The 27,938-nt window shown below is 32.9% G+C and overlaps 1 protein-coding gene and 1 non-coding gene across 2 annotated transcripts; both read right to left on the bottom strand.

Moving 5' to 3' along the window:
- Positions 1-4,943: 4,943 nt before the first annotated feature.
- TRNAT-CGU lies at positions 4,944-5,015 on the bottom strand. Its single transcript has one exon. It is a non-coding gene; the product is annotated as a tRNA-Thr (tRNA).
- A 695-nt stretch (positions 5,016-5,710) lies between these two features.
- On the bottom strand, positions 5,711-10,749 carry LOC107860444 (protein LONGIFOLIA 1). Its single transcript, XM_016705812.2, has 7 exons — positions 10,609-10,749; positions 10,310-10,511; positions 9,238-9,284; positions 7,965-9,151; positions 7,310-7,832; positions 7,079-7,229; positions 5,711-6,681 (listed from the first exon to the last, which is right to left on the bottom strand). The coding sequence occupies exons 2-7, from the start codon at positions 10,452-10,454 to the stop codon at positions 5,903-5,905; spliced, it is 2,832 nt and encodes a 943-aa protein (XP_016561298.2). The 5' UTR covers positions 10,455-10,511; positions 10,609-10,749; the 3' UTR covers positions 5,711-5,902.
- Positions 10,750-27,938: the final 17,189 nt, after the last annotated feature.

The following is a 27,938-nucleotide window of genomic DNA, read 5'->3' as shown; positions in this document are numbered from 1 at the left end:
AGCATCAAGATCTAAAACTCCAAGATGGAATTTGATCTGTTCTCATCAATGTGAAAAGTTAAGTCCATTAAAAGTCGTAACAGAGGCAGAGTGCGAATGGAGGACAAGTGCTGAAAATAGAATATGCCCATTTGTTAATGCTTTGAGTTATCAGATTAAACACACTATCAAATTCAGAAATAATTTACTTAAATGTATATTGATGTTCTCCTTTGGGCGAAACATCAAAATATAACTTTAAACATAATGATGCTTAAAATATATTTAACACAAAACAATAATATTTAATGCATCAATTAATAATATTTATCATCTTTGGATAAATAAATAAATAAAACTAACAATACATCAAAATTATCTCTTTAATATTTATTGGTCATACGAACAAACAATCAACCTTTGGGTGATCCACAAATGTCTTATGACCAAAAATTTAATTTACCCATAATTATTAGATCAATTATAAGCATCAAGATTAATGGGTAATTAATTTAAACTTTAACCTTTATTTTGGAATTAATTTCATAAAGATTCGACCACTTTGGTGATTAACGAATCTTACATATATGATTCCAAGTTATATTAAGAAACAATAAATTTTATTATTGCATACTACAACATTCTAACAACAAAGAATTGTTTCTTTAATATTTAAAATAACAAAGATTAAACTCATATTATTTTAAATAGAATTAATTATAATAATATCAATATTTCAAATTTCGTTATTCAATAATTGTGAAATTTCTAACAAACATAATTAAAATTCACAAGATCTGGAGAAACATTAATTTTAATGGAAAATCACTTGTTTCGAAAATCAGGCTCTGATACCACATGTAAGCATAAAACGGATTATATAAATTTAAACAATCTTATACATAAACAATCCTATCCATAATCTTTTGTATTATTCAGGAACGTTGAACTTAATGATTTTCACATACACATAATAACAGTAATTTAATAAAGAATTACTTATCTGAATTCTTCATAATTTTAGCGAAAACAAAAGCGTAATAGTAGAAGCACTGAATTATTTCTCTCTCTTTACCTTAGTTTCAGAATAATTGTGATGGAGCTTATTCTTCTTTTGATAGAGAGAGGACCCCTTTTATAATGGGAATAGTCAATTATGTTTTCACGTTCCATCAATGTGATTGGTGGATACAACCATTATCTTACTAGGAGTCAGTAATTGTGGATACAATCCCACTAGGTAACTTTTCATATAGATTAAGGATTTAATTTATTCAATTATTATTAAACCAATAAATAAATTAATTATGTGGACCATAAAAATTTACAACTATATGATTTCAGAAGACACGATTATTTCAAGATATTAACTACTCCCTCTATCCCAATTTATGTATGTGGTATATATCTTTTGATTTGAGTATATGAGTTTAAGAAAAAAAAAGCAGAGATATTTGCAATTTATGGAGTATAAATTAAGTTTTAGATAGTTGTGTTATTGTAAATCATCTAATGAAGAATAAAACAGAATTTTAAAGTTAAATTGTTAAATCATTGTCAATCTCATTTAACAACAACTCACGATTGGCAGATTCGTCACATGCTTTAGTCTTTCTATCATAGACTACTAGCTGCCTATTATGTATGCCAGACAAAATCTAATTAGCCCTGCTCTTTTGATAATTATATAAGTATTTCGATGTCAAATGAATAACAATAACAATAAACTCTGTATATTTTCACAAAATGGGATCTGGGGAGGGTAAAATGTAAAACTAGAGAATTTAAATTGAGCTAAATTGTGAGTCTTAATTCAATCATCAGCACAATGTCCAACCTAAAATCATTTTTCCTATGATGTTTATTTGTTCTTTTATAATTTCTTTAAATCGAAACCAAACTAAAAAACCTTTTCCTTTATTTTTCAGGACTATATCAAGCAAATAATACCCACACAAAAAAAAAACATTTCCTATATTTTAACATAAGTTAATTCGCTGTGTCGATTTAGGCTACGCCCTAACTTTTAAATATGCTAACTTAGAGTATGCATCAAATTAATTAGTTAGTGAAATTATACCTATAGCTCAACCTGCCAAATTCAAGGCTCAGTGCAGTGAATTATGTTTTTAATAAACAAAGTGATGGAAGTAGAATATTGTCATGCGGAGGGAGAATATCAAAATTTAATATCCAAATATGCAAAATTTATGTCTATTTTACATAAATCAAGTAAATATGCAAATATTATAATTTAGAATCTAGTAATATAGAAAACTAGAATCCCAAAACTATAATCAAACCCGCATTAAGCCTCTATCCCAGGATATTTATTATTGGGCATAATTGATCATTTCCAAATAAATTTTTAAGCTGAAAAATGTCAAGTCATGATTTTGTTTATTTGACTTACAAAATTTTCTTTTGTATTTGACAAACATCAAAATAAGTTTAGAAATGTGTTTGAGCCGGTGTGATAAAGTATGTGAAAATTATCCCAAATATGCTTTTTAGATTATTATTAAAATTTATAGCATAACTTTTCATTAATTACTAGATTTAAGAAATAATTACAAGCTATAGCAACTTTTGAGAAAAAAATATTTTAATTAAATTTTTAAAAATTATTTTTTAATATTTATTATTTGTATTATTTTCTTATATTTAGCATTTAACATTTATCACTCTTAATTAAAGATCTTGGATAATTATGGCAAGTTAAGGTATTAATATTTTTTTAATAATTAAATATTAAAATTTGTTCACAATTTAAGGAGTTATATATGGTAAATATATTTTGTAAAGTTAAGAACTGATTTCATACTTTTTATTGAATTGAATAATTAACTTGATTATACACTTTTCATATTTTACTGCCTTTAATTATCAATAGAAGTCATATCTCTTTATCCTTTTTAACTTCTTTTTTTACCTTCTTTTTGACCCTTTTCTACAGAGCATCACATTTTATGGTAGCTGTATATTCAAAACATATGCAAGATCTTTAAATTTTTACCAAATATCAATAAAAATTTTTATCTCATTATTATTCACTCTTTTGAACTTATGTTTTCCTCTTTTGAGTATGACCATTGGTTTCCAACATTCATTCACCCTTGAGCTTGGTTTAATATCTTAAATTTTTTAAATTTGTTTACTTGAGACAATATCCGAAAAAATCAAGTTTGTTTATATCCCTAGTAGGAAAAGCCCTAAAATTATACAACAAAATAGTCCGATTAATCTTTCAAGACCTCGTTTCATTATCTTTATTCATTGAGCATCGTTTGTTATTGATATTATGTTATTGGTATTTGTGCAAATACCATGTATTGCCCGATTTCAAATGCTTGTTATTGATGAAACGAGCAATATTACTGCGCTTATCAGGACAAATGACGAGGTCCTTTGATGTATCATTAGTACTTAAAAGAGTCATCGTGCTATCTCCATCATCAGCTTCACGGTTATTCAAGTAATCAACATCTCCAACATACTCTGTAATTATTGTCCAGTCTCTTATGAACACATCTGCTTCAACAATAAATCTGAAAAATGAAAAACAAATAGATAAACAAAGCATCCCATATTGATCATACATAGTAAAAATTCAACGTTCGTTCAAGTACATACCCCTCTTTGGGATAAAAAACAACCATAGGTTGTGTCCATTCACCTTGTTTCATCATGTTCTTGCACAAATCTAAAATTTCGGTATCATCTTTACATAATACCTGGAGTTGAATAACAAAAGCATTAAGATATGAAACAAACAATTCAAAGATCATGATAAGAAACTTGAACCTTTTTTTCTTCAAATAAAAGGTCTATCCAAAATTTCTCCTTTTAATGTTTTATATATTTTTATATATTTTCCACTGAAGGCATACTAAGTTGTTAAATAATATTATCTCCTTGTGAAAATTTTGAGCATCATAGGGAAGGCAACGGATCCATGTAAAACACCCTATTTCTTTTCATCAAAAATACTTGAAAATTTTTTATTGAGCATGTATGGATGTCACAATACTTTCTTATCTTAAAAATCTTTGGTTTGTTAATTCTCGAAGAACGAAGAAACAAAGTATAGTCCCCCACCTGCCCACCACACAAATTAAATAGTAACTGTTAAATTAAAAAAAATAAAATTAATACTCAAAAAGCAAATACCCAATTTAGATACAAATATAATATCCAATTAAATACACTAAAAATACACAATCATTTTTAACTGCTTGCACTTGACCTTTCAGTTCAAGAACGTAATAATAGAGAATTGAAGAAATACAAAAAAAAAATAGAGAATTGAAGAAATACAAAAAAATAAATCTTTAAATTCACTTTGAATGAAAAATATCCATTTTCATAAAAAAAAATAACAAACCTAACTAATTCCTTCTCCCTCCATGACATATCATGATTAAATGCAAATTAACAAAATTCATATTTGTTATCAAAAGAAATACTTATTTTTGCTTTTCTTTCAAATTATAATACTTAGAAGTTGTTGACGTCGAAATTACTATATTTTTGTTTACTGACAGAAATTAATCGTGTACAAAGAGGAAAGTAGTGTATGAAGATGGAAACTCTTAATGCAAGCATTAAAATAGCAGAAAAAACAACGGTTAAAGGGATTTGGTGGCGGACAAAGATCAGTAATTAAGTTTAACTATATTTAAGGAAGGTAAATTGTATATTAATTGTATTAAATCTTAATTTTCCTTTTTCATTAATTAATTTTTCGTATTTTCAACCAAAAAAAAAAAACTTTTTATATATATATATTTTTAAATGAAAGTTGCTATAACTTGAAAACTTAAAAATTTTGCTATAGCTTTAATAACTAATCTAATAAGTTTATATAGTTAATTTTCCCGTAAAGTATCTCCTTTTAAAACGGCCCATACGACCCACTACAAAATTGGCCCAATTTAAGATCCATAACCACAAAAGAAAAAATAAGCTCCCGGCGAGGATCGAACTCGCGACCTTTCGCTTACGAAGCGAACGCACTACCACTATGCTACGGAAGCTCAGCTATATTCAGTTGTAGTTAAATTATATATAAAAATCTTTCTACATTTTAAAGGCCCTCCTTCACAAGTAAATATCGTGATGAAGGAAATAAAATAATTACCGCTTTCGTTGTTTCTCACTTGTGCCATATTTTTTCAATTCAGTTTATCAAGAGAGGAACGAAAATGTGTAATACCAAGATTTTATGACGCGTTCATATGCTATATTTGAAATTAACCGTAGTACCCAGCCATACGATACAATAGATGCAAGTGCAACCCGCTATACTTTGTGAAAAATTCATCTCTTTCTCACGGTCCATGGACTCATGCTGAATTCAACACAAGACTGTCACTACACAGGTAGGAGTGGGGAGGAGCTTGAGGTAAAGGCAAGTTGGTGTAAACTCAAAAAGTGTATTGAAAATAACTGGAAAAGTACTCGTATGTGCTCATTCTTTCATGTTTTTTTTTGGGCTTTTGGTATGTAAGTGCATGTTAGATGTTACTTATTCCAAAGGTCAACTATATATTTGATATTTTGTTTGAAATTGCATTTGCTGTACTCTTCCACTTTTGGAAGTAGCCCTAAACACATCATTAATAAAATTGATTTTCCAATTCAGCTGTACAATGTGGTGCCTAAAGAACTTATTTATTTGTTCAAATGAAATAGCTAGTTGAGTACCCGGAAATTTGGCTAATAAGATTAAGAACATAAGCAAAAAGAGAACCATGTCTATTTATGCAAATAAAACAGCATATTTTTCTGCTTTCCATTTGCCTGATTGAATTTTGACTTGAGATACTTATATGTCTCACTTTTGCAAGCATATAATACTGAATTTGTACATGAAGAGGACTGCACTCTATTATAAAGATATGGAGCACATAAGCTCGAACTTTTAATTAGTAAACAGTTGCCTGCAATGCCTTCTTTTTCTTATCTGCTGCTCTCTGGCCTCATCACTAATTATTTCTGTAATAAGGTCTTTATATATTAATCGTTCCACATCCAAAATCAACGATGGAATCTCACTTTCACCATTTGTCCAATCGTCTGACTGCTGCCTCAAATCAGCATTTAGGATACTTATCAATTCATCTTCTTCAGACTCCATGCTAACCTTTTTAGCATTGAGTTGGTCTATGTCTGACTGTAATTCCTTCTGGAGCTTCTGTGCAGTTAAACGATCTCGTCCCTGTAATAAGCAGCTTCCTGAAGCTAGTTTACGGGAAAGTATCTCATCGACTGTGTCAAAGAAGTTCTTTCTGTGCATTTTCTGATTAAACTCCATCCAAGCACCTTTTTTACTGTGTCCATTTTCTGGCATAACGCGATCCTCAGTCTGTTCCAAGATATGAAACAACTTCGGATCGATCATATGGCCAGATGACTGAAGCTGAATGGACGAGGTGATGGAGTCCACGTCCTTGAGAAGGCCAGATGCCAGTAGTATTTTAGTGATGTATCTGTGGTCAGGATTATGATTCTGGCTCAAGGATCCAAGCTGGTCTGTATTTGCTTCGTGGTTGGAGTTCAGTAGTCTGAGCTGGTGAACGAGGTCCTTAATGCGCTCTAGTTTCTTCTGTTTGGTGGTCTCAACGCCAAGATCTACCCTCGTGCTGTAAGGTGAATGATCCTGGTAATCTAGGTACCATAACTTATCTGCAGCATCCTCAACTGGAAAGGACATAAAAAGATTATTATTAGGCAAATTCTGCTTGTACATCAAAATCAATTGTAACATAATTCTGCTGTGCTTGGCTTTTCTCTCCTATATTTTGGGTACATCAAGCAAACTATTTCCCAAATTCTTTCAAATTGTGAGTTGCTTGGATAAACGTCTAGATTACTCTGTCGTAGGAGCTTGTCCTAACTTTAGATCTCACGTAATCCTTTCTCAATCTACTCTGACCTTAACACTCATTTCCTAGTTCATGAGATAATTTATCTTTACAAGTATATGAACACCTACATTATACTTCTAGGTGTATTTGCAAAAGCGTACAATTTTTGTTGTCGGTGGTGGGGTGTAAGTTAGATTTTCCTTATGTTTAGCAACTAATGGTATCCATACCTGTAAAGGCAGTCGCTTTCTTCTTCACGGGAGATGGTGAATCCTCTTCATAGAATGCGGCATCAAGCACTGACACAGGACTAGGTTGTTCAATTGTAGCAATTGCATGCTCAGCCATTGGTCTGTATTCATTGAGTCTCATCATGTCACTCTGGATCAGGAAACAGCTGAAGTCAGTAATTGGTCATGTGTAGGATAAATAGATAATATACACGAAGATAAATCACTCACTTTGTCTTTGGAGTCCTCTAGTCTTTTAGCATTAACACTAAAGGAAAGATTTCTGCTTGTGACTTCTCCCTCTGTATGTGAGCTTAAACTGTTGTTGCTTTCTGATTGCAAAGAAGCTGCATCACTTTGCTCACTGAAATTTCTTGTGCCACTGCTGATCTCACTCAATTCCTCATCAACTCGGAGCAGATGGTTGGCTTTTGCTTGCAGTCTTCTTTTTGAAGAGCCTGATTCTTTAGATTGCTTAATTGATTGCCGTCTAACCTTGCTGAATTCTGGTGATGTTGTGGTCGGAAAAGACTGCTTCTTCTTATGAGGCGATCTTGGACTTACAGTTCCAGAATTCCTTCCTAATGCAGGATAACTTCCTTCCTTTTGTTGACGTAATGCTGAATTTTGCACTGCCCTTGATGTTCCTTCTTTGGTCTTCCTGTCTGGTGAATGAAGATGCCAACCAGAATCTCTGACATTTTTCGCTCTAGGTGTCACGTCTTTCCAAGCTTTCTTGTCAGCTGTATCCTCTCTGTTATATACAACGTATTTAGTGCAGAGTTGTTGAAATTTTAAGACGTTTGCAGTTAAGAAAGGTTAACATGCAATACTAATGTTAGCACTTAATTTGGATTGTTTCGGAGTTATATTTAAAGATTCTGACCTTTTTGGTGGGCGAGTTCCCTTAATAGTTGGTGATAGCAGGTTGCATTGCTGCCTTTTCTGCACTATTTCCAAGTTCGCATCAGAGTCTGCCTGCTCTTGTGTTTGGACCTCTAACCTTGCTCTTGTCTTCTGCATTGCTTCAAGAATCTGCTTCAGAGCTCTGAGATCCTTTCCAGACTTTCTGAACTCAAGTTCAGTTATCCTTTTCTCCATTTCACCATAGACAGAGGAAGATATATTGGGACTCTTAATTGACAGTTCCACATCTATATTTCTTGCCGACGACTTGTGGGAGGTTCTGCTGGCCTCCGGTTGCCTCCAGGGAGCAGGTTCTAGTGGAAGCCTTGAAGTTGACGATGCTCTCATGATTGAATTGGTAGATTTCATTCTTGGGGAGCCAAAATCCTTTTCATTACTCTGTGGGAACCGTGTGACTTGATTATTCTTGCTCTTTTCAGCTGTTTTTGTTGATACCGTAACAGAATCTTTGGCAGAGAAAGACTTAGGTATCACTTTCTCGACTTCATTTGAGGGAATGGAATTTGGTAAAGCTTCCAATCCCATCAGCTTTGCTACAACGCTGGAAGATCTTTTATGATCCCCTAAAAGAAAATTTGATCTGGATTCAGATGCAGAGCTCCTGAAGGACTGTTCTCTACTGTCCAGTGACAGTCTAGGAAGGTCTTTTATCCTCATTGATGAACGCATCGCTTCTCTTGAGTCTCTTTCATCGTAAGAGAAACGTGGATGATCTCTTGGTGCATGCTTTAGATCATCTTTTGAATTGCGAGGTGCTTCACGAAACTTTGCAGTTACTGGCCTTGTTCCATCAGATGGCTTCCCACAGTTTGACTGCTGAATTGGCCTTGGAGAATCTATGTGCTTCATCACGTGGACTTTACCTTCTACTTTGGTGACAGTTTTTACAGACAAACTACGGGCTTCCCTGTGCATCGAGTCCTTGACCACATCCCGAAAATCAGGTGATTGCCGGCCAGAATGAGATGGGGAACTTGGTTGCTTGTATGGCAGAATTTTCGAGGGAGATTCGGGTAAGTTTCTTTGACTGCAAAAAGGTTGTTCTTGTTGTGGTGTTTTACTTTGTTCAAGTTTTGAGTTAGCCTTGGATGATGACTCACTTGAGTGTGTCACTTTGTTCCTGGCTACCTCCCTTGGAGTCTTTTCCTGCAGTTGTCAATCACATATTGCTTAGTTTGTTTTGTGTGCTAGCTTAGTGATATTTTGATGAATGAATTTGTTCAAAATCTTACCGTAGCCGATTGCATTGTACATTTGGTCTCCATCCTGTCCGTGGCACCTTCAGGACACAAGAACCAGTGGTGAGACTTTCTAATTTTATTAAACTAAAGGGACTAACTATATGATTTATGAGAGTTCTTTTATAGATAATAATGTGTTTGCACAAGCACATCATTATGCTTTAGCAGGAGAAAATCCAAGTTTTTATATGCTCTACTACTTAATTGGAAGTAGTTTATCTTTATTTGGATACGAAAACACACGATTGTGTTAAATGCGTATGAAAGGATACAAGAGGGCAAAAAGAACCAGAATGCTCATACTTGTAGTTAGCATATGTTAAAGATAATTGCCAATGTTAAGCAGTCAATTCTGAATGTTAAGGTGGCGTTTATTTGATGATTCCAAAACTTGAATTTGCAAATTTCTTTTTAGTTTATGCAAGAAATAATTGTTAGTTTTATTTAGTATTTGTTTTCAGTCTTTTTTTTTTTCTATAAAAGCTGAGTTTGTGAACTTAGTTTTTTTAAAACTTCAAAATAAAGTCAAGTTTTGCATAATTGATTCCTTAATGAGGTTCTTATATTTCCAGCCCTTCTAAACCAATGTTATATATAATCTTGAAAATGAAAATGTTTTGATGGTTTTCTTTTATTTTTCCCTCTATTATTGCTAATTATCCATGAACAGTGGTTTGCTATTGCCTTTCATCTCATCTTGAAGCCAGGTCCTCCAATTCACCCTCATTACTTATTTCCATTCTAAGATATTATTCCCTCGTACCAATAAAATGATAGGATTGGGCTAATTATTTTATTTCTGAAAAAATAAGTTTCATATTCAGAAACTTCACTAGGAATACAGATCATAATTTTTTTTTATAAACTATGAATATTCAAGAAAATAATCCTAGTCAGAGAAAATATACTAAAAAGTGTTTTGACAAGACTAGTTCTGCACAAGGAGCTTAGAAGGAGAACAAAACAAAATTGACAGAAATGAGAAGCTTTATGGTATTGATTTATTCACTTGCAAGACTATTGAATACTGAAAAATATATTTTCCTTTGGTGAGAAAGAGTACCTGTGAGCAGCCTTTTGTGATTTTGACCATGTAGATGTTTGCCAATGAGGAAGTGGTGTCTATCAAACAATTGGAATAACCCATTCATGCATCCAGTTTTCTTGTTGTTGTCCTCTGTTATAGAAGATAGCATTCTTGCTGACATTTTTGTTGCTTTCTCAAAGTCCAAAATTGGCAAAAATCATATGGCCTTGTGCACTTCCTATGAACAAGAATAATTCAGCACATTAACAAAAATTGATAACTCCTTTCCTTGAATTGTATTCATTGATTATTCTAGAGGACAAAGTTGGGCTTACCAGTGCTACAAAGAAGCTTCTTGCAGGGGTAGACAGAGAAATGTAGTCAGAGCAACTTAGCACAAATGTGGTACTGGGAGATTGAGAATAATATGTAGCTGCAGAGTAACAGAAATAATCTCCAGAACCCAAGAACAGATGTTTTATTCACAGAACAAAATGGTAAGAATGTTTCTTGCCTAAGAGGGAAGAGAGAGAGAAAGAGAGAGAGAGTATGTGTGTGAAATGTGGAAATGTTAACAAAGAATGTGGCATATGCAGTATATATATATATATATACACATAAACTATAGAGGTTGCAGCTAGTAGCTGGCTTTGAATGACAGAGAAGATGGCGGGCAGAGTGGGAGAAATACATAGTTACTTATTCTGTTTACACTAAATCATAGTATAATTTAAAGTTAATAATCTTAAATTGAAGTGAGAATTATAATATATACTTCCTTCCTTTCATATTACTTAGCAAGCGTTGATATGATACACCTTTTTAAATTTTTAACTAAAGCCGTGTATTTTACTAAACTAACATTATTAATGATGTTTTGTAATTTTAAATTTGACTACTATTATTACTTTATATAGTTATTTAATACTAAAATATTATAAAAAAGAAGTAATAAAACTCTCTTATTAAATACTTTTTTGTTAATATAAAGCTAAGTTAAATGAAATGGAGGTAGTACATACAATAACAAACTCAGTATATTTTCATATAATGAGAAAATGGAGAGAGTACATGCATATTTTATATTTATTAATTTGACGTAAATAGCGAAAAAATACAGATAAATAGTACTATGTGTTTGCATAAAAAGATGGTTATGTGGATACGAAGAAGGTGGGTCATTTTCTACACACTTTCATGTGGACAAAATAATGAGTAGAGAGGTGGGACTCTGATGGAGGATTCGAGGATGGGTGGGGGAGAAGGGGTTAGGGGGGTAAGATGTCTGGAGAATGGATCTCTCTTTTTCAAGTCACTAGTAGTTGTAATAGATACATGGGCATGTGGAGTTTGTCAGATAAAATGCAAGAAAGTGGATTAATGTACTGGCAATGCTGCCTCCTAGAAGCCTTTAAAGTTCTTTTGTTCAACCTCACAATATGACATTATTGCCCTCGAATTCTATGAACATGATCATCATCATGCTGCTGCCATATGGCATTTGGCAGATAATGCTTTCAAAATTTTTCTGTGGGTTTTCATTTAATAGTCTTAAATATATCTGTTGATCGAATTATAGAGTAGCTCAGTTTCACAGCCTGGCTCTGCCTAAATATTTGTCGATCGTGTTTTTATTTGGAAGCGACTCATTTGCCTCGAAATATTCCTGATATTTCATGTTCCTTCCTTCTTCTTTTTTTTTTCCAAATAAATGATTAACAAAGGCTTAATTTGAAGGAAAACTTTGATATAATTGGTAAAATTGTTGTCAGGTTACAATACAATAGATCCTTTCGGTAAGGCTGCACATAGTGAAAGCATTATTGCACCGAACAGTCCATTAACTAATGCATAATTTCTTGAATTGAATATGATATTTCATGTCCAATTATTTCTTCAAAAAAAACTCTTACTAAAATGTGCAAGTTCCTTTATTTGCTTTAAGTCTGGGTGAGCAGCATGACTAGATGCTTATCTGATGGGAGATAGCAAATTAAATGGAATAACTAATAGGAGTAATAAGATAACCGAAGTACATGAAAACTACTTTTTTTTTCTTTTCAAAAATTAAGGGCAAGAAAAGTGGGGAGATAATTAAAATATGAGGAATTTAATCTCATCAATAAGGTGAAACTGTAAATAATCAACCAACTAAATTATTAAGATTCACACAAATGTCACTGTTATACGAAAAAGATTTCTTCCAAAAAAAATTAGCAAGAGGAAAGAGGCACATTGTTCACTGACATGCATTTGAGTGGCAAATGGACAAAGCCGCCCTTGAAATGGATGTTCATCTTTTTTGTACGAAGCTTTGCAAGTTAGCAATGATGCTCGTTTTGTTCCTTTTCATAGTGCATACGTTTCTTTTTTTTTTTTTTTTTTTTTTTATACCACTGACTAGAACTGCTACTCATCTAAGCTCATGTGTCAGTTATTTTTACTAGCTATTGTTGAGGTCAAATTTTTACCGTTGCGAAAGTTTTTATCCCTAGTAATTTTCAATATAAACTCTTAGGCCTTTATGAAATAATCTGTTACTAAATAATTTAGATAAAATAACCTTCTGAATCCCTGTACTATGTCGATTTTGTAAGTTGTACACTTCTACTTACATGTTTGTCATCTGGACCCCTGAACCCACTAAAAAAATAATATTTTAAATCTTTTTTTAATGAGTGTAACACACTCTCCCCCACGTCAGCTGCCACGTCTGCCACGCCTGACACGTTTGCCATGTCATCTGCCACGTCATTTAAAAAAAGTATTATATTAAATTTCAAGTCATTTTAAAATGCTACATAACAAATTAAATATTAAAATTAATTTAATTAAATAAGAAAAATTTATAAATTGTAGAAAAATTTGAATAATCATTTTTTTATTTTTGCTCACAAATCAAACATCAAATCCATTCCAAATAATTAAAATTCTTCTCCAACTAATTTAAATTTTTAACTATAAATTCATATATACAAACATGATAAATTTTCGATTATTAAATTTGAATATTTTTTAGAAATTCACAAAAAGTTTAATTTTTTCAAGCGAAATTTACTAATTATTTTCAATATTCACTATCACTCACTTTCAATTTAAATTTAAATTTTAATCCCAAAAAAAAAAAATTTCAAATTTAAATTTTAATTAAAAAATGAAAAGAATTCAATTGAGAGGAAAAGTTAAAATAAAAAATAAAAAGCGAACGTGAGGGAGGGGGGGCTGGAAGAGTGTTGGGGTGTGGTGTGGGGGCTGGAAAGGGCTGGGGGTGGGGATGGGGATGGGAGAGGTGTTGGGGGTGGGGGTGGGGAGGGGTTGGACGGGGCTGGTGGGGTGGGGGGGGATGGGGTGGGGGGGGGGGGGGGTGGGGACGGGCTGGGATGGAGTGGGGAAGGGTTTTAAAAAATAATATATATAATTTTTAAATTTTTGAAAATATTTTTAATTAAAAAGGATGGAGGAAAAAAAGATCCTTTTTATTTATTTTTTAATTTTAATATTTTTTAATTTTTTTAAAATTATTTTATGTAAGGGGCTGGGGTGGTGGGATGGGGTTGGGTGGGGGTGAGCGTGGGGACAGGCTGAGGTGGAGTGGGGAAGGATTTAAAAAAAATATATTATTTTTATATTTTTTTAAAAAAATTAAATTAAAAAAGATGGAGGAGAAAAAAGATCTTTTTTTTTCAATTTCAATATTTTTTATTTTTTAAATTATTTTAATATAAAATTGACCCCCACTCGGACCCCCAAGCGAGTGACTACACTCTCTTTGTCCTAGTCACCATTTCAATGCCACATAAGTAAGGTCAACGATCAAAGAATGTAAAATGTTGTTTTTTAATGGGTTCAAGGGTCCCAATGACAAACATGTAAGTAGAGTGTCTAACTTACAAAACCAACATAGTACAAGAGTTCAGAAGGTCATTTTACCAATAATTTAACCTGTTATCTCTTTAAAGTTACTCGTCCACACTGAAACATAGTACAAGAGTTCAGAAGGTCATTTTACCAATAATTTAACCTGTTATCTCTTTAAAGTTACTCGTCCACACTGAAATTTAGTAACACTTTCTTATAGTAGATGACCTAATCATCAGGGCGGACCTACATGGGGTGCTCCGGCATTCACTAAACTCAATGCGGAATAGATAAAATTACGTAAAAAATATACGAAAATAGATATATAATATGTAAAAGCACCCACTAAACAAAAAGTTGGTTGGGTGTATTAGTATTTAGGTTGACTTTAAGGTTTTTAAGCACCCACTACCCTTAAATTCTGGGTCCGCCACTGCTAATCATGTATATCATTAAAGTGCTCTAAAGAAGGTATTTTATTAATTTTAACAACCATTTTATACTTAGTTCACTGGTTAGTGGTTACTACAAACTTCAGTTCAAAATTGTAAACTGGCGCTACTTTTTGTTTTTGGCCTTTATTAAATTGGCGCTTATTTAAAAGAACCCAAGGACCACTGATTTTTATTTTTTTTTGTTTTGGTCTAAGGTGGGGGCGGGAGCGGGGTTTGACTACAAATTAGTGCAGTCAATATTTGATTTATTAATTTTCTCCATTATTTTTGTTTTCATACCCCTTGTCTCGTTTTTGACTGTACACATGTTTATTAAGTATTTGATTGAATTACATTGACTAGATTTTAAACTCAATGCAATGAGGAAATTAAGAAGTCGAAATGACCAAGTAATTTCTAGCTTATATGCATCTTTCACTAAGTTTTCTCAAAAAATAAAGTCCAAATGACAAAGAGTTGTTTACCATTATGCGTTTGTTCATGTAATAGATAAAGTCCATGTAATGAAACAGACAGGAATAAAGTAATACCACAAAACGAAAGAAAATAATAAGAACACACAAATTTTACTTGGAAACCCTTGACGGGAAAAATCACGGGCAGAGGAGGAGGAAATTCACTATAATGGAGAGGAATACAATGAGGAAAAGAAAGTCTCAATGACATACATAAAAAAATAACCCACTAAATTGCACTTATATAATACGTGCGTACAAATAAATCTTAAGCCTAAAAACATATCTGTCCGATCCCTGTGCTACCATTACAGAAACTCTCCCCCCCTCCCTCCCCCCAAAAAAAAAATCTCAAACATGAGTCGCACCGCGAATTTTTTAGGGCCGGATCAACAAAATTCGGATTACAAACTCTAACGGTCCAAACAGTTACCAGGAGTTATATATGGTACTGTTTCAAATTTACTTTTTTGGTGCATTGACCACCAAAACTAGAGGTGCAGCCAGTCTCCCTAGCTAATGACCTTGTTCTCCTATCACACCAAAATTTATTTACTATGTTCTTGTTTGTTCAAACAGCCAGTACTTTTGGGGATTGCATTGACCAACAAAACTAATACTAATAGTGATGTTATTCTCTTTGAAAGTTCAAGGAGAATTTATTAATAACTTGTTTATTTCTAATCAATGTACTGTATGTAAGTGTATTTATTAGCTGTGTGTGTTATAATTAACGCGTAACACAAAATTCCAAAAGGTTAGATAGTTGTGGTAAGTACTAAAGTCATATACAACTACAAAATTTCAATTCCAATATATCTACTATTTTCTCCAATCTTTTCTAAGCTAGCTGGTGTCTGTACTTCACATTTGTTAAATTGTCATATGCCTTTCCAACACATTTAATCATTGTCGAGCTTTGGTACCTCTCTCCTAGTCCCATACGTAATTAATTTTCTCACTTTGTCACCAATGTTCTCTTCTCAGACAATGACACTACCCAATTCAAGTTGCTATCCAAATATATTTAATCGGACAAAACGTGTTCGAGTCTTGAAAATAAATAAACTCTTAGCAGTAAGTGTTTTAATTTCTTAATAGACAAAAGCAGGTGTGAATTCAGATTGATACATAACTTGATATTCAACCCATCCATGTCTGGTTAAATGCCAATTTTTTTTCTTTCTTTTATATTTTCATCATTGCTATATTTGTGTGTTTATTGTATAAACACTTAAAAAATAAATTCAGTCCTAATTATTCTAAGAATCTGTTATGCATTGCATTTTTTAGTTTAGAAAGACTTTGTTTGCACTTAATGGAGGGCTGAATCTGAATGGTTCAGACTTCAGGCCATTAAGTGTATTTATTTTTTTATTAAGATTTTAGCTATTAATAGTTCTGAATAAGTCTTAATCATTCAGATATAGAATCAAATTTTAATAGGTCTGAGGAGGTATTCTGGTGTTGGATAATTTTCACCGTCACTCTATTCATAATCATCAATCACCACCTTTGCCACTGCCATCATTGTCAACCACCATCCACCACCACCAATCACCTCCACCATCACAACCACCATCGACAACAAATATTGCAATCAACCACTATTGTCAACCGCTACCACACCTAATACCTCTACTATTCTAATTATATTTAACGCTACTATCGCCGTCAACACCACCACCATCATCAACCACTACCAGCCAATCCCTACTATCGACCAACTCATCTATCACAACTAGCACCACCGCTAACTACCACTAATACATCATAACATCCACACATTCTTCGGTGGCCACCACCATTGGCACTAGTAACATTACCTCTACAGTTATTTCAATCACTATCATAGCTACAATTTATCTCTACTAGAAACCATCTCCACCATCACAACTAATAATATCTCCAACTAGCACCAACACATTGTCAACCATCATTCATTTATTTTTCAGCCATTACAATCAACACTTCTAACTACTAACATCAAGCAACGTCACATCACAACTGCAACCACCACTATCAACCGTCACCATCATGACAGTCACTACATATCAACCATCACAACTATCACCACTAACATTACTAATCACTAACATAAATCACTGTCACTGCAACCACTATTATAAAGCATCTCCACTATCACTAGCAAACATAAATATTTTTTTTTGTTCAATCAAATAATAATGTTGTTGTATTAAATTACATATTTTTCTGATACATAATTAGTTTTTTATTTGAATTGTATTTTTTATTTTATTATATATATAAATAAATATTTTTTGTAAATTCAGATGTTAAAAAACAAACACTTTTAATCATTCAGTTTTCAGATTTAGAGACAACATCTTAACCATTCAGACTTGCATTCAGATTCAGACGTCTGAATCTTAAAAGAAACAAATGCAGCCTTAAAATGTGAATATTCAACTTTACGAAGTATCTTGGAAATAAGAGTGATTTAGAGAGAAACTAATTTACAAAACTAAAAACGTTAAAAATTAATCAAACACCTCCTCACAATATTCAGTTATTTTCAGATCATTAACATTTTATATCAATTAGAGCAATTAAATATAGGGATGGCAACGACCAACGAGGCGGGGTGATGTTCTATGTTATGATATCACAGACCTTTAATTGAATTTTTTTACCAGTCTTTGACATAATCATATTTCAGTCCATTAAAAGTTTCAGCTATGTAGTCTTCTCTGTTCTCTCTGATGTAATACCTACTGTTAATGCTTCTACTTGCCCACCTGAAGTATATTATATTTCTCAACCAAATGCTTCATTATTTATTCATAAATATAAAAGGTGAAAAAAATAAATAAAGGGAAGGGAACCCATCATCATTTTAGTGCTTCATTATTGTTTGAGTAAATTTTATTAATGACATAATACAAAAGAAAGAAAAATGACCAAAATTTCCAAGTATCATCGAAAAAGTCACAAAGTCAGGAAGAGATTTGGTAACAGTGAAATTCGTAGTCGCTGGATTGGACATCACATAGGAGATGTAAACTGAACTAGACAAATTTTGTGCGACGAGCTCGATTAAATAACGCCTGCAGGTGATATTGGACCCAGAAACCCTCCTCAATTTGAGAGATTCTCTGCTCAACCAACTCGGCCACCAATTATTTTAGACGATTGTTGAATTAATTGGGTCCACATAGCCATAACAACCTTTGTTTATATATACTATATACATAAACATGGTTAGTAAACATTTTGTACATCTATATCTCTAGCTAATTGTTTGTAGTACATTTATATCTATAATTATTAATTTCATCCGTGTGAATTCAATTATATATGGTTTGTAAGAGAATCGAACGTATTTATACAAAATGATGGACCCCATGGTATATTCATTTTCAGTAATCATTATTAAGTATCATATTAATAATAGCATAAGACTATAATAAAGTTGTAAAGACCCTACTGAGAATTTCATTTTCGGAAGTTATTAGACTATTAGCTTGGAGAAATAAAATTGAAAAAAGTACAATTGCGTGTTGTATTAATCTGTACCAAATACGACCCTATTCAGAATTTCATTTTTGGAAGTTAATTAGACTATTAGCTTGGAGAAATAATATTGGAAAAGTACAATTGTGTGTTGTATTAATCTGACCAAATAAATCTAACTCACTATTATTGTTATGTTTTTCAGGTATCGTTGTCTTAACCAGAATCATGTATATCCAATTCCTGAAAATAGGTAAACTAGCTTTTATCATTTGACGTGGGTTTAATTGACTGCTTAACTACAAATAGCACTACTCTTGCCTATGCTTTAACATGTTTGCATGTTCTGCTGTTCTTGAATTGTATGGTTATCTATTTAAACCTAATTGAAACCAAGTTTAATTAGTCCACCCCCCACCCCCATCCCCCCCACAAATTAGTGTAGCATAATCAATTGAATTTAGACAATTAATTATATGTAAGTGTAACTAAGGCTCCAATTTGATTAGAGGGGGTCGAAGGGAGACATTTGATCTTGTTCGATTGAAATATTATGTTATGTAAATATACAGGATAAATGAATTTGTGTTAGTGTGTAGGAGAGAAGGTGGAACAGGATCGTCTTAGATCGTAGGTTTCAAGCTTCAATTTTGGCATTCTTGCATCTTCTTGAAATTTTCTTATTAAAATTTTTGACTCCGCTACTCCCTTTGACTCACCACACTCCAAAAGTTTACAGTAGAGTAGAAAAAATATTTAATGAAATAGTAGACAAAATAATATAGCCAAACCAATTGAGGAAAACCAAAAAATATGGAACAAAAATAAAATAAAAAATATTTACACATACCCCGTATACCTAATTATTTCATGAAGAAAACGAAAACCTTCATAACCACTCAAAGTTGAAAAGTAAGGAGGAGCTTTACCTTATATTAAATCGAGGAAAATTATTAGAAGATGTTGGATATGCATGTGCTTTAATTAAGTGTCATTTTGTATATGCATGATGACTGACATGCTCACCTATATTTGAAAATGATCAACATCAGGCTCTGAATTTATCACTTTATTTCCGTAAAAAAATTATCTACATAAAGTGTTCACATCAAAAGTTTAACTAAGATCGAATATGCTGAAATTGGTTGGATCCATTTCAACTATTGTTGTAAGATAAATTAATGTGAGAAAATATTGATTATATACTGATAACCATATATACATGTAAAGATGCGTGTCATGTATTTATTGAAGAAAAAAATACATAAAGTAGCATACTTAAGTATTAAATTACAAAAAATAGCAATACTTTAATCAAATTACATTTTGTAGCATATGTATTTGTATTTTTATAGCAACGGTTTGCAAAAATACAAAATACAAAATACATATCGATCATAAGGGCAGTAAAAATCATATATATTTGTATTTTTGTAGCAACAGTTTGCAAAAATACAAAATACAACTTGATATATTATGTAATAATGAAACAGTTGCTATGTAACTCATGATTAAGGGGATAAGTATGCTATTTCTGAACTTTGCCCTTTATTGAATTGATGTGAACATTAGATGCGGATAAGTATTTATCGTTTACTTTTAATTCGTTACATGTATTAATATTTTCACATTGTTTCAATTTATTGCTCTGGCGTAATAAACCTTTAACTTTTCTAATAATTTATAGTAACTAGTTTAACACCCGTTGTGATTTTAAGCCCAAAAAGGAAATTGCTTTATCCTATATCTAATTAATTGCTTCTAGAAAAGTATGGTCTTCCTCCATAAATAACAAACTTGTAAATACTTGTTAAAGTGGACAATCCTAATAACAAATTTACCTATAGCTCTAGGGTAGATGGTCAACTCTTTTTTAAGCCACTAAAAGTGGTTGACCTTTATTATCAATGAAAAAGAAATCACAAAAGATATAGGACTGAATTAAGCCAAAATTACTATCAATATCATTTGATGGAAAAGAGAGGGCCCTCAATTATAAAGATTAGCATTAAACTAGATCAATTATGTCAAAAAATCTAACGTGTTTCTTGATTTTAGCTTTAAGTCATTTCATAATTAGAGGCCGACTTATAATTAGGAGGATCAATATTGAGCTGATTTTGGATGTCCTCCAAAACCTATACATATCATCTGCTTAGTCGGAGACGTTGTGGTTGGTTAATCAAATTAATATTTTTTAAAGGACGTGAAAAGACAAAAATGGCAAGTAAATCAATCAATGAAAAATAATAGAATAAAAGCAATAAGTATAGGTAGCTTCTTTTAGTTAATGTGCAAGAAACGTGAAATAGATCATAAAAATGATAAGTAAAATAGACCGGAAAAGACGAACTCTATAAATAAAACAACAAATAAGGTTCATTCACAATCTTCCTAATTTAAGTAATTAATACATAGAGGTGACAATAATGTTGAAATTTTGAATTGAAGTCTCTATCTAAGATTATAAAATATAGTAATGAGTAGTACCTAAAGAGGGAACTAAAAGAAATGATGGTGATAGTAGAGGAGGGGAAGGAGGGATGCAATATATGTTGACATCACATGCAAATAGGGAAGAGAAGGCATGAGGGATGTAGGAGTTTAAGATAGCAAGTTACCCCACCTATATATTACCTATCTCTATCCTAATCTCTCTTTCATAGGAGTATTTCTTTTTTCTTCTCTTTATACCATACTACTATGTTCCAAGAAACCTTCTGCCCCATTAGTCTTCCATCATTGCCCACATGAGTACCCTACTTATCACCTTTCTATACCATGTGCATAACCCCCAACCCCTAATTCTTTATTAACACCCATTGATTAATTATTTTTGTTGATAATAAACACACATTAATTAATTAGTCATGAATGACATCTGCCTTATATTTTATATTATAATAACTCGTCACTTGATTGATTCTTTAATATAACACTTGTTACTTCCTTCCTTTCAAATTAAGTGGTGTTTTTACCTTTTTATTTTGTTTGAAAATAAGTGGTGTTTTAGATAATTAAGAAGATATTAATGATATTTTCTCAATTTTACTTTTTACATAATCAATAAAATTACTAAAGAGTTATATCTTTTTTTAAGGTATTTATTAAGAATAAGTTGGTAAAAATACATTTTACTTCGTTTTGGAAAGAATAGTTTTCAGGCTAAAAAAAACTACTTATTTGGGAATAGAGGAAGTAACTAATTAAGCATTCAAGTTCATGGCTAAGTGATTAATAAAGTAGGCAAAGACTTTAGATATTAGAGTTCAAATCCCAATTACGTATAAGACGGAGGATGCTATGAGATTTCTTTCTATTTAATTGAGTCTTGATGGACAAAGTTATCTTACCCTCTATTTAATTGAGTCTTGATGGACAAAGTTATCTTACCCTCTCTTTATTGATAAGAGGTAACAAAAGATTGATAGAGTAATGGAAATACGTGTAAACTAATGAAATACTACTATTTTTCCTTTAAGGAAACTACTTGTTAACTTATTAACAAAGTTTCAATTAATAATATTGAAACGACTTTTCATATCAAGGGAACTGTTTCACATTCTTTTGAGCAAAGCAAAAAGGCAGTGAGATAAATTATTACACAAACAATGCTTCTAATTAATAGGGTTGGCTTTTGAATATATATATATATATTTGTAATACTGTAGAAAAGTCAAGATTCCATGTTGTTATCACAAACATGATCACATGAGAGAGGGGAAAAGAAGCAAGAAAGTTGATGGATCTGAGCTTTCCCTAGAAGAAATCCACTTTTAGTATTATTCAAATTAACTTCATAAATGAAGCTCTAAAATAATTTATACCATGTATACTGCTGGTCCAATTTGCCAATTTGCCCAACCCCCCACCCCGAAAAAATACCCCACTTAAATTGTATAATTAATCGAATCTCAACTACAGATCTATATTGTAATATAAGTTTATATTAATGAATTATTACTTAAAAATACTGATCTGTCAAAATAATTTACACTATAATAAGATTTATAAGTTAAATCATTCATGTTATGGGTCAAATGAGACGGGCCTTTCCCGCTAGATTTTGTGTACATATTAGTTCTTATAATTTCTACAGAACTTACATATCATTGGGCATCTGGCCGGTTAATTCATATATGCCAAAATAACATTAAACTCTGTATTAATTATATGTTAAATGGGAAAAAATTCAACCAAAAAAAAAAAAAAGCGGAAAGAAACTGTAATTATACAAGATAGCATTAAGCTACTTGTTTATTCAACAATGGAGGAAGTACAGAGTTTGATAGTGTTTGTAGAAGAAGGGAAAGAAGAGAACTAAGAGAAGAAGAAGATAAGAGAGAAGAGTAAATGCTTGTATTGAATGAATAGAACAATGTATATTTTTTATGTATATATACTAGCTTGTGATATGCCTAACTAACTCAACTAGCCGTTAACTACTTTGTAACTAGCAATTAGAACAGTTATAACTGAAAGCTGGAACCAAGTCTACTTTGTTTTCTGTTTGAGTTCACTACTTCTTCAATGTCTTCAACACTCCCCCTCAAGCTAGGAAGGTGTGAAGATGTCACAGATTCCTAGCTTGGTATTTAGATGAGTTTGTTGAGCTCTTGTCAGTCATTTAGTCAGCATGTATGCAGGTTGATCTTGAGTAGCAATGTAGTGTGTCTGGATCATTCCTTGGACTATTTTTTCCCTTATAAAGAAAAAATCAATATCAATATGCTTTGTCCTCTCATGATATATTGGATTAGCAGCTATTTGTAGTGCAGACTTGCTATCACTGAACACATCCACAGGTAGTATTGCTTCACTTCCAATTTCCTTCCTCAGACCTAGAATCCATACCAGTTCAGCTGTCACTGCTGCAAGACTTCTGAACTCTGCCTCAGCTGAGCTCTTAGAGACAGTATTTTGTTTCTTTGATTTCCAGGATACTGCTGACTCTCCAATCTTCACAAAGTAACTAGTTACAAACCTTCTAGTTTGAGGACAAGCTGCCCAGTCTGCATCACAGTAGACACTCACTTTATTATCTGAACCACTAGACAACAACACACCTTGACTCGGTTGTCCTTTCACATACTTTACTACTCTGAGTGTTGCCTCCATGTGTGATCTTTTAGGATCTTGAAGAAATTGACTGAGTGTTTGAACACAAAAGGTTATGTCTGGCCTTTTCATAGTTAGGTACAACAGCTTTCCAATCAATTTTTTATAAGCACCTTGGTTTATTGATGGTTCCTCAGTAGTCTGTCCATGCTTAACATGCTCATCAAACTGTCTAGATGTTAGCTTGGTGTTGTAGTCCATAGGCGTAGCTGCAGGCTTGGCTGCTGTTAAACCTAGCTCAGATAGTAACTCTAAAGCATATTTTCTCTGATGCATCAGTATTCCTTTGTCAGACCTTACAAATTCTATTCCTAGGAAGTATCTCAGCTCACCTAGATCCTTCATCTTGAAGTTTTGGTGTAGAATTGTCTTGGTCTCTTCTATCAGCTTTACACTATCTCCTGTGATCAACATGTCATCAACATATACTAGTACAAGAATAATGCTGTCACGCCTCAAATCCTATTGAGGCAGACTGGCACCCGTAACCGAGGAGGCCCGAGAGAACCAGCTCATAACCTTATACTTCCCAGGCATACCTCTATGACAACCCGAAATTCGGACAACATCATGTCGCATATAAAAGGAAATAGTAACCTGTATAAGCTCGAGCACACATATATATGTATATACAATACTTGGCCATTGGAGCCATCACGTCTATTAACAAAACACCACCTTGACTGTACATTAGGTCTACAAAGCCTCTAGACAATACACAGAGTTTAACTAAGGTCGGGACACAACCCGCCATATAACTAACTTCTATACAATACCAAAAGTGACTGGATATGACACGGAAAGCCCCGAAGCAAACTGGAGCTCACCAAAAGCAGCTGGATATCCTGTCTCCTACTTGTGCGGTGTATGAGCTGAGGTACCTATGCCTGCAGCATGAAATGCAGGTCCCCCATGGGGGACGTCAGTACGAAATATGTACTAAGTATGTAAAGCTATAGATAATCACATATGATATTGGAGCTCAATATAAATCAGAAACAAGTGAATAAATCGTAATAGGAGTGGACCACACTTACTAGAACTTGTGACAACCTGTACATTATATTTATTCAATCACTTTACCTTCGTTCTTATCATCTTTGTAATCATTATGTGTTGTATTGTGACTATTAGGCTGCCTCCAGTACATATCAATTGGGATCGACCCATGATAGGCTTATGCCCCTGGGATACCACCCGATAAGAGAGAACTCCCATCACTTAGTTCAATTAATTTTTGAGATTGTTATTTCGGTTGCCATCGCATTTTTGATACTTTGAAACAATGATACATCAATAAGAGATATATAAATAGACCATCAATGCAATAACAATGAAGTAAGAACTCATTGGCACATCAATGAAGTATTTTGGAGTCATCAATGCCATAACAATGAAGTAGGAACTTATTGGTATATCAATGAAACATTTTGGAGTCATTAATAGCACATGGATCTTGTTTGAGTAACCAGATACCTTCTGACATTCATTAGTGCAATAAACATGTAAGATTTGGAAAACAAGTAAGTATTGGAATGTCTTGACATCTTGTAGGGTGGAAACAAGTTCATTGGTAACGTAGGACATCATACAAAACCATTATGGATCACATGTTACTGAATAACTTTGGAAACTTTCTTAATAGAACAATTGTTCACTTTCATGTCAAAGATATGGTATAGAGTATGCTTTACATATCTAACTGTCAACCTTCAATACTAGTCCCAAATGGACTTCCCGTCTTTTCGGATTACTTATCTACAATGAACATATATAGCAATCTAGTATTAGCGACCAAACGTCACAATTCAATTATTTGAATTCACCAAACTAGTTGTTAAGTAGTAAGCCTTAATTACACCATAAAGGGTGTCACTTTAACCCTCTTATACTCCAATTACATTCACATGCCATGCATATTCATACAACATCCTCCAATATCAAGTTTGGATTCATTTATCCTTCCAACCAATCCATTAAACCAAATTGAGCCATAGACATAAATAATCATCAATTCAATAGTATATCACCATATCCACCTTCCATAACTCAATTATCATATCCACCCTCCATTACTCAATTACGATATCCACCTTCCACAATTCAATACAACCAAACCATGCAAAATAGTCCATAACCCTATTTTCATCACCTTTTAATAACAACCAATATATATAATCCTCTATCACACATATACATATGGAAAAGAACAAAGGCAAACAATATTCATACCTTAGAATTCACCTCTTGATTATGCAATCCTGTTTGCACAAATAATAGGTGTCGTTCAAAGCTCTCGGGATGACAAACGCAGTTATCGAATTACTTTGGAATTTCTACGGTTGAATCAAAAGTAATTTAAAGGTCAAATTTGGCTAGGGTTTGTTCTTTCTCAATGATTGATGATGAAAATGAGTTTTTGAACTCATATACATGTATATATACACATATTCCCGTCCATAATATAATAGGAAATGACCAAAATGCCTTTAAAATTAAAATAATGTCAAATCTATCCTTTGATGGACTGTTTTGATAAGCTAAAGTAGATCGACCATAACTCTTTGCTCCGATATCGGATTTGGGTGAAATTGGTATCGTTAGAAGGATAATTCAAAGGAATTTCATTTCATATAAAGTAGGCCACCCAGTTCCTCCTGTACGAGGAGTTATGGTCGTTTGAATTTGGCCCTAAAAATCTATTTTGATAGGCTGAAGTAAAACGAGTATAACTCCTTACTCAGATGTTAGATTTGGATGAAACCAATTGCATTGGAAATAAGACTCAAAGATCTTTCTTTTCATAGGTCGCAGCCCTAACAGTTCATTATATTAAGGGAGATATGATCGTTCAAAGTTGACCCAAAAATTCAGCTAGCCTCAGTAGTTTGTGTGCAGGAAATTTTCTTGCACATTTACTATTCCCAAATATCCCGGCCATCGTTTTATATTTTCGAATATGCTCGATTATATTCGAAACCTATCCGTTTTTGAAAATCTTTATATCGTTGGAAAGCTTATTCAATAACCTTCGCATGGAACCATCGACGGGCAAATTCCGGTATAAATAAAATAAAAAAAATTAATTCCATATAAATAAGACCAATACACGTACTTGAATACGCCAATACACGCACTTGAATACGGGGTGTTACAAATGCATTCTGTTATCTTCCTGATATACAAGGATGGATCATACTGACTCTGAATGAAGTGAGATCTTACCAAAACCTCTGGTAGCTTGGTTTTCCATTGCATTGGTGCTTGTTTAAGACCATATAAGGATTTGAGTAGTTTGCATACTACATTCTCCCCCTGACTAGCAAATCCTTGAGGTAGAACCATGTACACTTCATCATAAAGATCACCCTTTAGGAAAGCATTGTAGACATCCATTTGTTGGACACACCAGTGATTTCTAGTTGCTGCTGCAAGTATATATCCTACTATTTTCATCTTTACTACTGGTGAAAATATTTCTTGGTAATCAATGCCTTCTCTTTATCCATAACCCTTTGCTACTAGTTTTTCTTTAAACCTCTCAACTTCACCTGAGGCCTTATACTTCACTTTATATATTTATCTGCAACTAATAGCCTTCTTTCCTTCAGGAAAGGTAACAACCTTCCAGGTGTTGTTAGAATTCAATGCTTTTATTCCATTCTTCATTGCTTCCACCCATCTAGGGTCTTTGCAGGCTTCAGAGTAGCTTGTAGGTTCAGTAACACATGAAGTGTTCATCACATAGCTCTTGTATGACTTAGAAAGTCTACCATAGGACACATGATTTACAAGAGCATGAGGTACCTTCTTTGTATTTTAGGAAACAAAGTCATTCATCCATGCTGGTGACTTTCTTCTTGTTGACTTTCTTTGATCCTGAGATGCAACTTATGTAGTGGTAGGAATGCTTTGGAGTTATTGCTCTTGTTGAGTAACCCCCTGACTTTTAATTGACCTCTTTTGGTATACCTTTGTTATGGACTGTCTGAGAGTAGGTTCCTTTGGTGGTATCTGCTCTTGCTAACTGTCTGGGGTAATAGTCCTTTGGGATGAGACTTGTATAGGAATCTGCATGACCTCAGTAGTTACTGGATACTGATCTTCTAAAGGGAACATATGTTGAGGTGCCTGAGGCTGCTTCTTGAGTTCCTTAAAAGGAAATATATCTTCCCTGAATGACATATCTCTACATACAGAAAAAATGTTTGTAGATAAATTATAAAGAACATATCCCTTCTGAGTACTAGAGTACCCCATCATGATGCATGTCCTTGTTCTAGACATGAGCTTATTATGTTCATT

The sequence above is a fragment of the Capsicum annuum genome, chromosome 2 (assembly GCF_002878395.1).
Source record: "Capsicum annuum cultivar UCD-10X-F1 chromosome 2, UCD10Xv1.1, whole genome shotgun sequence".
Lineage (NCBI taxonomy): Eukaryota > Viridiplantae > Streptophyta > Magnoliopsida > Solanales > Solanaceae > Capsicum > Capsicum annuum.
This window is presented reverse-complemented; position numbering and strand designations above follow the sequence as displayed.

Excerpts from the sequence above, each read along its gene's own strand:
- LOC107860444 (XM_016705812.2), bottom strand. The coding sequence starts at position 10,454 with ATGTCAGCAAGAATGCTATCTTCTATAACAGAGGACAACAACAAGAAA. Across the intron at positions 7,230-7,309 it reads TAGAGGACTCCAAAGACAAA|AGTGACATGATGAGACTCAA; the intron begins GTGAGTGATTTA and ends TTCCTGATCCAG. Across the intron at positions 6,682-7,078 it reads GAAAGCGACTGCCTTTACAG|TTGAGGATGCTGCAGATAAG; the intron begins GTATGGATACCA and ends TGTCCTTTCCAG.